At 39.1% G+C, this 13,495-nt stretch overlaps 2 protein-coding genes across 3 annotated transcripts in view; one reads left to right on the forward strand and one right to left on the reverse strand.

The window, feature by feature from the left end:
• Positions 1-1,303: 1,303 nt before the first annotated feature.
• On the reverse strand, positions 1,304-5,871 carry LOC111461560 (calcium-dependent protein kinase 8-like). Its single transcript, XM_023105130.1, has 9 exons — positions 5,604-5,871; positions 4,751-5,279; positions 3,345-3,468; positions 3,054-3,197; positions 2,711-2,863; positions 2,513-2,628; positions 2,258-2,425; positions 1,924-2,154; positions 1,304-1,846 (listed from the first exon to the last, which is right to left on the reverse strand). The coding sequence occupies exons 2-9, from the start codon at positions 5,252-5,254 to the stop codon at positions 1,691-1,693; spliced, it is 1,596 nt and encodes a 531-aa protein (XP_022960898.1). The 5' UTR covers positions 5,255-5,279; positions 5,604-5,871; the 3' UTR covers positions 1,304-1,690.
• Positions 5,872-8,850: 2,979 nt separating this feature from the next.
• The window catches only part of LOC111461561, a 5,081-nt gene continuing 436 nt past the window's right edge, over positions 8,851-13,495 (forward strand). Inside the window, exons 1-5 of one of the 2 annotated variants that reach the window (XR_002713593.1) lie at positions 8,851-9,130; positions 10,163-10,477; positions 11,053-11,254; positions 11,918-12,146; positions 12,657-12,973. Coding sequence is in view for 1 of the 2 variants with exons in the window: in XM_023105131.1 (XP_022960899.1) it covers positions 9,032-9,130; positions 10,163-10,477; positions 11,053-11,254; positions 11,918-12,146; positions 12,657-12,858 (1,047 nt within the window). In the remaining variant the exon portion in view is untranslated. Of the gene's footprint in view, positions 9,131-10,162; positions 10,478-11,052; positions 11,255-11,917; positions 12,147-12,656; positions 12,984-13,495 lie in introns of those variants that run through there. The other variant, XM_023105131.1, reaches the window with a different exon arrangement.

Here is a 13,495-nt window from a genome sequence, read left to right on the forward strand (position 1 = left end):
CCCTTTCATGAACAAACAATATTTGTTGATGACAAGATTGAACTCGGGTTTAACAAACCCTTTCACGAACAAGCAGTACCCGTTGATAATCAAGATTGAACTTGGGTTTAACGAACCCTTTCACAAACAAGCACTACCGGTTGATAATCAAGATTCAACTCGGGTTTAACAAACCCTTTCACGAACAAGCAATACCTATTGATGATCAAAATTGAACTCGGGTTTTACAAACCCTTTCACGAACAAGCAATACCTATTGATGATCAAAATTGAACTCGGGTTTTACAAACCCTTTCACGAACAAGCAATACCTATTGATGATCAAAATTGAACTCGGGTTTTACAAACCCTTTCACGAACAAGCAATACCTATTGATGATCAAAATTGAACTCGGGTTTTACAAACCCTTTCACGAACAAGCAATACCTATTGATGATCAAAATTGAACTCGGGTTTTACAAACCCTTTCACGAACAAGCAATACCTATTGATGATCAAAATTGAACTCGGGTTTTACAAACCCTTTCACGAACAAGCAATACCTATTGATGATCAAAATTGAACTCGGGTTTTACAAACCCTTTCACGAACAAGCAATACCTATTGATGATCAAAATTGAACTCGGGTTTTACAAACCCTTTCACGAACAAGCAATACCTATTGATGATCAAAATTGAACTCGGGTTTTACAAACCCTTTCACGAACAAGCAATACCTATTGATGATCAAAATTGAACTCGGGTTTTACAAACCCTTTCACGAACAAGCAATACCTATTGATGATCAAAATTGAACTCGGGTTTTACAAACCCTTTCACGAACAAGCAATACCTATTGATGATCAAAATTGAACTCGGGTTTTACAAACCCTTTCACGAACAAGCAATACCTATTGATGATCAAAATTGAACTCGGGTTTTACAAACCCTTTCACGAACAAGCAATACCTATTGATGATCAAAATTGAACTCGGGTTTAACGAACCCTTTCACAAACAAGCAATACCTATCAATGATCAAGATTGAACTCGAGTTTTAACAAACCCTTTCACGAACAAGCAATACCTATTGATGATCAAGACTGAACTCTGGTTTAACAAACCCTTTCACGAACAAGTAATACCCGTTGATGATCAAAATTGAACTCGAGTTTAACAAACCCTTTTACAAACAAGCACTACCTGTCGATGATCAAGATTGAACTTGGGTTTAACGAACCCTTTCACAAACAAGCAGTACCTATTGACAATCAAGACTGAACTCAGGTATAACAAACCCTTCCACGAACACGGGTTCTCGAGCTTAGGGGCTAAACACCTTAAAAGAAGTGGAAAATTGAAAGGAAAATGTAGATTCAAGCGAACTCTTACATCACTAGTTGACCTAATTAATTGATTATATACACACAATCACACAATGAGGTCCTCAACCAAGACCCTTTCTCCTCTCTAGAATGAACTTAGGTGGGTCTTCTCTGCACTCAACTACCCCAAAACAGATACCCTTACATGAACATAAGTGTTTCAAGCGGCACTTTTAGACCCCACCATTCTAATCCTGGCTACCCCAAAAGCCAAAACATCTGTTCTACAAACCAAATCATATTCAAAAGTGAAGTAAAAAGAAGAAAAAATTCAGAGTTTCTTCCATCCAAATCAACAAAATCAATCAGCTTCTAAGGTTCGTGATTCATCTACCTTCGTTCGTTAGATGCAACGATCCGTCTCTCATTAACTTCAAACTCAGACTGTTAAATCTTTCTCGTGAGTATTGTCTCGAAGCTTTTCTCCAATCTGTACCCGCCTTCATCATAGCTGCAAACTCCTCGTAGCTTATACGCCCGTCCTGAGGTAATGAGAAGGAAAGCGTTACATGTGTAGGTGATGATCGACGATATAAGCGTTACAGGAACAAAAACTGACCTTGTCTGTGTCCACATCATGCATGATGGCATCGATAACCTCCTCGACGTTGGTTTCGTCTCCGTCGTTAAGTGCATTTCTTAGCTCTTCAATCTCGATGTAGCCGCTCTTGTTTTGATCGAAGAATGAAAAAGCTTTATGTAGGTGTTCATCATTTGCCATCTTTTTAAGATGGACCGAAACAGCGACGAACTCCGCATAATTCAATGTCCCATCACCATCAAGATCAGCCTGCCAAGAGTTAAGTTCTTTAAACTAAGATGATGGATGATTGTGCAGAGCTCAAGGAGCAAGCAGACTCAGATCCCGGGATTAGAAAGAGAAGAACGCTTACCGATTCGACGAGTATCTGTAGATCAGCGTCCGGGATCTGCTGGCCTAGCTTTTGTAATCCTACACGAAGCTCCTCGAGGTTTATCTTACCTCTTTTGCCAGTATCCATCATTTCAAATGCCTCTTTGATTCCAGCCACTTCCTCAACTGATAAATGCTCAGCAATAACCTATTATACAATACAATATAATTCAAGTTTTGATATCAAATTTCCAGAAACACAGCAAAGTGTTCTTTGTGTTCAAGATATTATTACCCGTAGAGCTCTTTTCTTCAGCTTGTTCATCACAGAAAACTGTTTTAGCCTTGCTTTCACAGTCTCCCCCAATGAAACATTCGGCGCCTTCTTGGCGTTCTGTAACCAGGGATGTTCTACATATTCATAGAAGGGAAAATCATTTCATAGTGAAGCAATGAATTGAAAAGGCTACATATAACGGAATAAAATTAGTACCGAGCACTTCTTGAGCGGTGAGTCGCCTTTTGGGGTCGGGATTAAGCATTTTCTTCACTAGGTCCTTTGCATTGTCAGACACTATAGGCCAAGGGTCCCTCTTAAAATCGATTACCGAGCGAATGATAGCCTGTGCAACCCCCTGTTCGGTTTCTGCTTGCAAAATATGGAACAGAAAATGGTCAAGATCTTCAAATACACGACGTTCTTACGATATGGAACACAATTTTTATATACATGAAGTTCTTATGATACGGATCATAATCAGGCTAATGGAAAACAAAGGACTCAAATCAAGAATGACGGTTCTTTTTCAAAAACAAAAATAAAAAATAAAACAAACCTGCCCAAAAAGGTGGGACGCCACAAAGTAAAATATAAAGAATGACCCCGGCACTCCAAACGTCAACTTCTGGACCGTAGTTCCTTTTCAGGACCTCGGGAGCCATGTAATATGGACTTCCAACGATTTCATTGAACTGCTCACCTAAGGGAATTGCATATTTGTTATACTACTTGCAGATGTTTATAAAGAAATGAAAAGAAAAGAAAAGCAAAGAAGATGCATTACATGAAAGTAACTATGTATTAGAAAGGCAAAAAGCAGCCGTGCTGAATGGATCTAGTCTAATACCAGGTTTGAAGAATACCGACAACCCGAAATCAATTGCTTTTAATGGAGCTGTTTCCTTCTTGTTTCCAAAAAGGAAGTTCTCGGGCTTGAGATCGCGATGCATAACACCGTGTTTATGGCACATCTGCATAGAAAAAATACATGTAAGTGTATGAGCAAATCATACTACTTCTCAATATGCTCAATATGGATAGAAGCATTGTCACCAGAGAATGCAGTAATCGTGCAGGAGCATTGTGTTGAAGTCGAAGACACGAGACGGATTTAAAACTCAGCAGCAACAAATAACATAAGAGAGTGAACAACTCGATAAATGAGGTGACATGGTCTTTCTAAGGAATTGGATATGTTGCTTTAGGGAGAGGGTATCTATAACAGCCCAAACCCACCGATAGCAGATATTGTCTACTTTGACCCGTTACATATCCTCACCAGCCTCAAAGTTTTTAAAACACATCTACTATGGAGAGGGTAGTGCTACTCCGACCAGTGCCTCAAGCTTTCCCTTCCTAGCTTCCCCTCAAGGTTTTAAAACGCATCTGAAATGTTTCGTTCCCCTCTCCAACTGATATGAGATTTCACAATCCACCCCCTTCGTGGCCCAACGTCCTCGCTGACATCCGTTGCCCTCTCCAATCGATGTGAAATCTCACAATCCACCTCCTTCAAGGCTCAGCATCCTCACTAGCACACACCGCCCTGTGCCCACCCCCCTTCGGGGCTCAACATCCTCGCTGGTACACCGCCCAATGTCTGGCTTTGATACCATTTGTAACAACCCAAGCCCACCGCTAGCAGATATTGTCCTCTTTGAACTTTCCCATCTGGGCTTCCCCTCAAGGTTTTAAAACACGTATGCTAGGGAGAGGTTTCCACACCCTTATAAAGAATGCTTCGTTCCCCTCTCCAACTGATATGGGATCTCATACATATACCTAAATTTTCATTGATGCGTAACTAAACCGTTTTGTAGCATGCTTATTAGACAAATATTGGACAATTTGACAATAACATAAGAAAGTGAACAACTCGATTAACGAGGTGACACAGTCTTTCTAAGGAATTGGATATGTTGCCTCCGGGAGAGGGTATCCTACACGTACCAAACCCGTCCTCTTGTCCACTTTCTTCTCCCATCTATTCAACACATAACGCCAAATCAACAAATATTTCCCCAATAAACATCCCAATGTTATCATTTTGTAAACAGCTATCAAAAATCAGAATCCGAAGTTTACGACATAAATGAGAGCTTCCTAAAGTTCAGATAACTAATAAACAGATCTACCGAAGTTCAACGACTAAATTAATAATCAAACAATCAAAAGCATTTGTTATCAGGAACCATTGAACCTTATTCAAAACAAAGAACAACACGAACAACCACATAAACAAGCATGTTTCACCTGCACAACTTCAACAATGGTCCGCATGACAGCTGCAGCTGCTCTTTCCGTGTAATGACCTCTCGCAACAATCCTATCAAACAGCTCCCCACCTTCACAAAGCTCCATAACAATATGAACAGCATACTCATCCTCATAGGTATCTCTCAATGACACAATATTCGGATGCTTAGGCAAATTCTTCATAATCTCAACTTCTCTCCTCACATCCTCAATATCCACAGCAGACTTCAGCTTCTTCTTTGATATCGATTTGCAAGCAAGTTTCTCTCCAGTGGTTATATCAGTACACAAATATGTTATCCCAAATTCACCTCTCCCAAGCTCGCTACCCAGATCGTATAAAGCAGAAATGTCTCGACCCGTTGGATCTTTCAACACCCAGTTCCCACCACCATTGCCATTGCTCACTACATAATCCGCTGCAAATGGGTTCGACTTCTTGTTCTTCCCCTTGTTCTGCTGCCCTGATGGAGTAGCCGGCGTAGCGCAGCAATTCCCCATGAATCAAAGCAGATCCTCGAGCTTTCTAGTAACACCGAATAAAGGGGGGGAAAAGGGAAAACAGATCTCGATGTTACGAAAACAGGGGAACGATTAAGACAGAGCAAAAGGGGAAACGAGATTTTAGCGAAGATATTAAGAGGGTATTTGAAAGCAATATGTTAGGAACAAAAAACGCAAATATCTTCTAGAGTTATCCAAAAGCGAGAAGGGATATTCTTGTAAAGGTCCAAACAAAAGGGAATGATGGAAAACAAGCAAGAAAAAGCAGGCAAAACCTCCAAATAACTAGGAATGGTCTAAACATTTGTTTGAAGTACAAAGAACAGAGAAATCCCAGAAACCTTACCTGAAATCCAGATCAAATTTCTTTGAAAACACCCAGAAATCGAAATGGGTTTTGTCTGAATCTGTTGAAGAACTGAAGGGAAGATGAGATTGAGAGAGTATTGAAGGGAAAGGATAAAGAAGGGGAAAAAAGTTATTCAAAAGTGTGAATGTACCATGGGTTCTCTGAGAGAGAGAGGTCAAAGCTCATTTTCCAGACCCCCTTCTCCTCTCTCTCTCTCTCTCTCTCTCTCTCTCTCTCTCTGATTCTCTCTCCTCGATTCAATGAAGAGATAAACCCTTTTCTTTTTATTCCTTTACTAATCAATGGGTCAATTCTTTTCCCTCCCTTCTTTTTCTTTTTGTTTTTGTTTGCTTGATCTTGGTGAGGATGGACTTGAAGGTTTTAATCAAAGTCTCTTAGCTAATGAGGCATGGAGAGTTTTGAATAATCTTGATTGAATGATTAATGAAATCTGGTCTTTGATGGCATTTCAAGACCCTTGGGGTTACCTACACCTTTGTCCTTTTCAAAGTCCTAACCCCTTTACCCACCAAGATAAGGCAAGCATGTTAGCGAGTTCAATGGAGTAGGTTTGGCATTAGAACCGAGTAGTTCTTGGTTGGTTCCATTGATAGATACTACACTTGTATGGATCTTTGACTATTTGGAAGACTTCCAACATGTATAGGAAGGTTGAAAATTTCTTTGTTTGTTGGACTGTTATGTATTAACGTCATGAAGTATCTACTAAGGAGAAGGTTTTATGCCTTTATAAGGAATGTTTCGTTTCCTTCTCCGTGGGATCTCACAATCCACCCCCAAGGTATTTACTAGGGAGAGGTTTACACATCCTTATAAGAAATGTTTTGTTCCTCACTACAAGCGATGTGGGACTCACAATCTACCTCCCTTGGAGGCCCAACGTTTGCTCTCTCTCTCTCCAACCGACGTGAGACTCACAATCCACCTCCCTTGGGGCCTATTGTCCATTCTCCCTCTCCAATCGACATGGGATCTCACAATTCACCTTCCTTGGGGGGCCAGCATCCCAACGTCCATTCTCTCTTTCTAACCGACGTGAGATCTCACAATTCACCTCCCTTGGGGGGCCAACGTCCTCATTGACACATTGCCTAATGTCTAGCTCTGATACCGTTTGTAACAGTCCAAGCCCGCCACTAATAGATATTGTCGATTTTGGCCCATTACGTATTGTCGTCAGCCTCACGATTTTATAACGCGTCTACTAGAGATAGGTTTTCATACTCTTATAAGAAATGTTTCGTTCCTCTCTCCAATCGACGTGGGATCTCACAATTCACCTTTATTCCGACTCTTTCACTAATATTATCACGTTAAAAGGTGACATCCAAGAACTTAGGATCTCCAAATAAATGTGGGGCTAAATAGCTAACAATTGTTCAACAAGTGTGCACTTGGTGGAGTTTTGTGGACTTTTCAAACCCAAAGTTCCAACCTTTATGCAAACCAAAATGCGGACAAAATCCTCTTGCTTTGGTCACATTTTGCAAACTACTTTTTGGACTTTTTTGTCCTTCAATTTTTCCTTTTTGTTTTTTCTTTAATAATATGCATTAAATTTATCCTTTTTGGTGCATAAATATTTTTTAGTTCTTTTTTTAACCACCGGACTTCTAAAATAAGATTAAATAATACGATTCCGAACAAATATCTATAAAAGGTAGGACTCAGGAAAACAAACTCAAGCTCCATATTCATTTTCGTTCAGCTTTGTGGCTTCGTCAGATCTTAAGCGAGGTTTACTTTCGTTAAACGAACACAATTCATGTGAAATCTAAGCTTGTACGACCACACACGTCGTGCGTGTGTGTATGTTCAATTGTATGTGACCCTTGCTGACTTGCTTTTACACTAAGCCAAGTCATCTGACATGGCCTTGCCTCTAGTTTTAAGGTCTTTCACATGCAATGTCTTGTCTCATGTTCTCATCTTGGTTCCCAGTAGCATGACCTTCATGTCATGATATCATCCCAAGTCCTGAGATGTCAGTGGCAATTAGGTTACCTAGACATGTTCATCGAGAATGGACCCATGTGTCGTTCATATATCAAGGTGTCTCGAATATTCATCCATTTGGATTCTATCGAGACATTGGACCCTCTTGTGTCCATGCTAAATCATTTACGAATTATGTACTGGATAGCAGGTGCATATACCAACCTCCAATTCTTGGGCAAGGGCACAATGTTGCCACAAGTTGTCTAATACATGCCCTCACTGCGACACATGTATGTGTTACAGGATAGCTCGCTTAGGCTATAGGGTCTAGGAGTGATAGAGAGATAATACCATGTCTCCCTCTAAGATACATTATGAGACATTTTTTTGTCTAATAGAGGTAGACATGATATTGGAGAATGATCATACGGTCTCTTGAAGCGTTCGTCTGGTGTCTGATCGACATCAAATTTTGCAAGCATTCATATTTCATGAATCGACTTAACTCCAGAGCCGCATGCCCAAATTCCTTTAAGAACTCCAACTTTTAAGGTTAAGGCTCGAGACCCTACCTAGCCCTTATCAAGTCTATATTTGACACTCATGTCAACATCGTTGCCTCTATCTTGCATATGCCTCAGCTTCGCCTTAATGCCTACTTCATTTGGTGTGTTGGATGATGTATTGTCTTCCTCGATCGCATCACGACACTCATCTTGTCTCAAACCTTGCACAGCCAATTGGACGCCACTTTCATGTCGTCACCTTGTCATGTCTACAAGTGAAGGTCACAACCTACCCTGTTCATAGTATGATTGTGATACATACCAACACTAGTATAGTCTATAATATAAGGGGAAATTGGAGGGCTTGCTTGAATGCCCTTCCTACTCGTGGAAACCAAAATGGAAGCAACCTTTCTCATTGAGGTTGCCCCCTACTACCCGTGACGACCTTTCTCAGTAAAAGGAAAAAGGGGTAATGGACATGTCACCCGAGAAAATGTCGGGGCCATCAGATGTCAAATCCTGAACATGAATCGTTGCAGGCAGCATGTCATGTCATGTCATCTCTTCACGATATTTAATAGCATGGCGTATCGTCTCTCACAAATTAAAACAATATTAATAACATACAATAAATTTTAATAAAATGTTAAAAAAATGTATAGTAAATCCCGAAGGTTATGAAATATAAAAAGCAAATGCAGGTAGGTCAAGATGCTGAAATGGCAGAATTTGATTGGTTGGGATGAAGAGATGGCAATGCTCTGAGAAAATAGGGTGAAAGTGAAGAAATCGTTTCCTGATCTTTTTTTTTTTTTTTTTTCCCTTTCTTTCTTATTAACTTCACGAACGTTCTACAAATTTTCTTCGCGATCAATCGCACTCACAGCGGCGAAGAAGGCAACGGGAAACATCAAAAGATTCGTTTTCTTTTGTTTTTGAATCAAATCGGGCTGTGAGATGAGGAAAACCGGAGGAACCGAGAAGAAGAGGGTCAGAAGGCAATCAACTGCTGTTCAAAATGCTGCTATAGATCCCAATTCTGATACCCCTCCTAGGGTTTGCCTTCTTTTTCCCTCTAGATTTGATTTTGTTTTCTGATCTGGGGTTTTGTTGCCTTCAAGAGGGTACGATGGTTTCAGTATGATTCTTTGTTTGATTGTTTCAAGACCAAATGGCACATTCTTGCCCGCCCAGAATGCATGTCATTGATGTGTTTTGAACATGTTATATGAGTTTTTCTTTTGGGTTCTTATATATGTATATATACTGATTTTCCGAGTAATGGTTGATCGGCGTGAAGTTCGCATAAATTTGCAATTCTTGATTTGAAGTTCCTCGATGAGAAATGGGTGGCGTGTGGTTGGATGAATGATTAAGTGAGCATTCATTGTTTTGGTTTCTTATCAAAGAAAGAGAAGAGGATTGATTAATGTGCATGCATGCATTGATAAAGGGTTTTTGTAGTGCTCAGTTTTGCAGCTTTGTAGTTTAGGAAGAAGAGCAACTAGGAGCTTCCAGGCCTCAATGGATCAGATCTGCATTCACCTGCATGGGCGTTGTTAATTGTTATTATATGGGTTGAATTTAGAAAAGTATAGCTTGTGAGGTTCCATCAGTCTGAATCAGTTGCAATTTAAGAGTAGTTTTGTATCGAGGAATCCTTCATCAGTGGGTGTGAATGACTGATTTTTCTCAATTTTTTTGACCTTAGTTTCGTGCATAGTATAGAAAATAGAAAATGACAGCATGATTGTTATGAGGAAGGGTGAGAAGGGGATTGATTGCTTGAGTTCATATGAGTTAGACGAGAAGTATTGGATTCAGCTGCCTTTTGGCTATCAATTATATTTCAACTGCTTTCAATATTATGCTGAGTTCATGTCTTTGTGTGCTGGTTTTTGGTCATTTTTCCAATTTGTGAAGGAACTTTTCAATTATAATTTATGAATTCAGTGACTGTTGTGCATATGCTGTAATAGATTGCTTCGTGTTTGTATCCTCACCATTTTCTTAAAATCAGGATTCTACATTTGTTTATTTCATTTTGGCTGTTGTGGTGATCACACAATATATGTTCTTAACCTTCAGAAACAAGCTGCAAGGAAGGATTTGTTTCAGTTGTTTGCTGAGAAAGTGAGAGACCACAAGGATTTAGAGTCAAGATGGGCTGTTTTACAAGAGACACGTGTCGAGTATTTCAGAGGCAAAGATTTTGTTGGTTTTTTGAGAAATCATCCAGAGGTCAAGGATATTCTCGATTCAGATAAGAATTTGGAAACTGAAGATATTGGCAATGCATTGCTTAGTAAGAATCTCTTAGTTCGGTGTGATCGTGTGGTGAAAACTGTTCGTCCTGGAAAGAGAAAATTGTCCACATGGCCAGCGCATCTGGAGATATTCCCGGTGTGAATTTTTTATTCATTATGTATTTATTTTAAAGTTGGAGGCCTCATCCTCTCTACTTGATCATATAAATTTGATGTTTCTTCTAACTGTAAATATATAGTTTTAGAATTCTCTTTAAGGTTATACTTAATTTTTAAATCAATGTACTCCATATTAATAAGAGTGTGTTTTTAAGAAACAGTTGTATTGAACTGTGAACCCATACGATTATACAGAAGGATGAACTGGGGTTGCTCGACGAAGTCGAGAAGGACATAGAAGCTTTAAAAAAAAAAACAAATATTAGAATCCATAGCCCAAAGAAAGGGCATCAAACTTCCTTAAATATTCCTTACTTTCAAAAATCGAAACCCACAAACTAGCAGATGGAAAAGATTTGATCTAGCCATTCTCTTTTCTATTAAAATAGAGGATTTACTTGCTGACATAGGTAAGTGTCTAAGTTCAGCCATCTTGATGCAAATTTTAAGCATTTGAGCAAGGAACTTATTTACCATCCTGTTCCATAAGTTAGTTTAATGTCATGTTCTTTCACCATTTTTCGGTTTTGAACGTGCAACTTACTCTTGCAGGATCAGGTGTTCTCCGAACATGATGCATTTTTTGCGTGGACATTTGTTAAGCGGAGGCCATTTTGGCAGACACTTCTGTCGTTTTGTTGGCCTGTGTTGACTCTTGCAATTTGCTTGTTTCCTGTATATCCTCATCAATGCAAGCTTTTGATTCTCTACTCATGCGCTGGGGTTCTGCTTCTTATACTCTCACTTCTTTTATGTAGGTCATACAATCCCTTTCACTGGCTTATCTTTGTGTTGTTCTTCATTTATATATCAATATATCATTTATATGACTTCGTTAATCTGGGGACTGCTGCATGAAGTATTATGGTAGGATGATATCACCAAGTTCTTAAACGTTTCATGCTTATTGTCCATGTTTGATGTACTCTCCTTTTAATATTGTGAGTGATTTGGTCAGTTTACGCGCATCTCGGCCATGTTAGCATCAAAAAGTTATATTGTTGGATAGATTATGTGAAAAGGTCGGGAAATGATTGCAATTTCTCTTTCAAATTCTTCATTGTTGTTTGTGGTAGCTTGGTTGATTTGTTGATTTATTGTGATTCTTCTTTGCATGTAGAAGAGTGAAATTCACTTTGCTAGCATACTAAACGTGTTCTCAATTGTTTTAGAGGTTCCCAAGGGGCTTGAGCCTTAGCAATTTGATGCCTTGAATTGCTCAAGTATTGGAACTTCTTTAGCCTTTACTATCAGAGTGTGGTTTTTATCAAGTATGGCTTAGAAACTTTCGTATTTGATAGTAATTGTGGTATTGATGAATTAAATATCACCATTTTTTGGTCTTCCATTAAAGCATTTCTGGTAGGGTTCTTTCTTCCAGGCCCACAACGTTTTATGTTTTCATTTAAATTTGCAGTGAGGGCAGCAGTATTTGGTTTATCCTATATTCTTCTTGGCAAGCGCATGTGGTTTTTTCCCAATATTCTTGCCGAGGAGGCGACCTTGCGAGAACTATTCCGTTTTTGGCCGAGTAAAGACGAAGAAGAGAAACCGAAATGGACAACCAGACTTTTCTATGCAATGGTGGCTGTACTGATCATACTGTTGATGAGGCATCATGCTCCCGATGAGGCTGCTCGAGCAAGGTTAGTTCCGTACCTTTCTAAACTTCCATACAACTTAAGATATGGTACTGAAGAAGTCTATAGATGACAATTTACGACAATCTTTTTCAAAGCGACCGAAACTATAGAGTAGTTTAGAATGTGGATCAGTTGCTCTTTGGTGTAGCTTAAGAGAATACGATTTGATAACCTACTGTTAATCGACTTAAAACTTTTGTTTGTTACGGGCATCTGCTTCCTTTCATTTCCTATTCTAAAAGTGTAACGTCAGTAGATATTGTCTTTTTTTTTTCGAACTTCCCCTCAAGGTTTTTAAAACGCGTCTTAAATATCTTGAGGGAAAGCCTGAAAGGGAAGGCCTAAAGAGGACAATATTTGCTAGCGGTGGACTTGGTGCGTTACAAAAAGACATAAGCATATGAACTAAAACAATATTTGCTAGCGGTGGACTTGGGGCGTTACAAAAAGACATAAGCATGTGAACAAATACTACTTTTCTGCTTTCGTCATGAAGTGCATTCTCTCTTGCAGATACCAAAAGCGTGTTTCGAATATCATTGATGATGTTCTCGAATGGTCTCCAAGACTTGCTCTCTCTGGGATGATGGAGAAGCAGCAAACAGTGGTCAATGCGACAAAGTCGAACCCGGACACAGCAGAGAACCAAACAGATGACGTTACAAATCCAGATTCTATCCCTGACCAACCTGAGCCTGAAATTATCGACAAGTAGAGCATTCTGATCGATATTATCACGAAGGTGATCGTATACATCATTAGAGGTCTGTTCAGTCTTTTGAGGAAGAGAAGAACCATGGTAAACGTGTTCCTATATGAGCTTTGTTTTGTTTTTTGTTTTTGTTTTTTTTTTTTTTTTTTTTTTTTTTTTTTTTTTTTTTTTTTGAAGTTTGAAGTAACAGATTTAGAATTCAAATCTAAAACCAAAAAAACAAGAGCAAAACCATTTTATTTTATAACGTCCATGTACGAAAAACGTTACATTGTTCAGGACACAAGACTTCCTTCAAACATTTGACCATCATATATATTTCGAAAAGTAAACAAAAGAAACTCAAAAGACAGAAAAATTAAAATGGAAAGAGCTGTCTTCTTTTAATTAAGGTTATCGATTAGTTTAAAGTACTATGGCAATCAACAATTCATGGGACAACATAAGGAGATGAACAGATTTTAGGGTTTTGTTTTCCTGAAATGATAGGTCTCACATTCGTGCATTGAGATGTAATAGGACCTTTTATTCCATTGTAAGTGAGGTCAATGTCACCGACTTTTACTTCGTCACATGGTAAGTGACGGCTGCAAATAAGTTTGATTGCCACTGGAGTTGCACAACTTCCTCTAATGTTCTT

This window comes from Cucurbita moschata, unplaced genomic scaffold (assembly GCF_002738365.1).
Source record: "Cucurbita moschata cultivar Rifu unplaced genomic scaffold, Cmos_1.0 Cmo_Scf00025, whole genome shotgun sequence".
NCBI classification, from domain to species: Eukaryota; Viridiplantae; Streptophyta; class Magnoliopsida; order Cucurbitales; family Cucurbitaceae; genus Cucurbita; species Cucurbita moschata.

Bases quoted from the DNA above. Each gene is read 5' to 3' on its own strand.
- LOC111461560 (XM_023105130.1), bottom strand. From the start codon at position 5,254: ATGGGGAATTGCTGCGCTACGCCGGCTACTCCATCAGGGCAGCAGAAC. The intron at 2,864-3,053 runs GTTTGTTTTATT...TTTTGCAAGCAG, and splicing joins CGTCCCACCTTTTTGGGCAG to AAACCGAACAGGGGGTTGCA. The intron at 2,426-2,512 runs GTAATAATATCT...ATTGTATAATAG, and splicing joins TGAAGAAAAGAGCTCTACGG to GTTATTGCTGAGCATTTATC.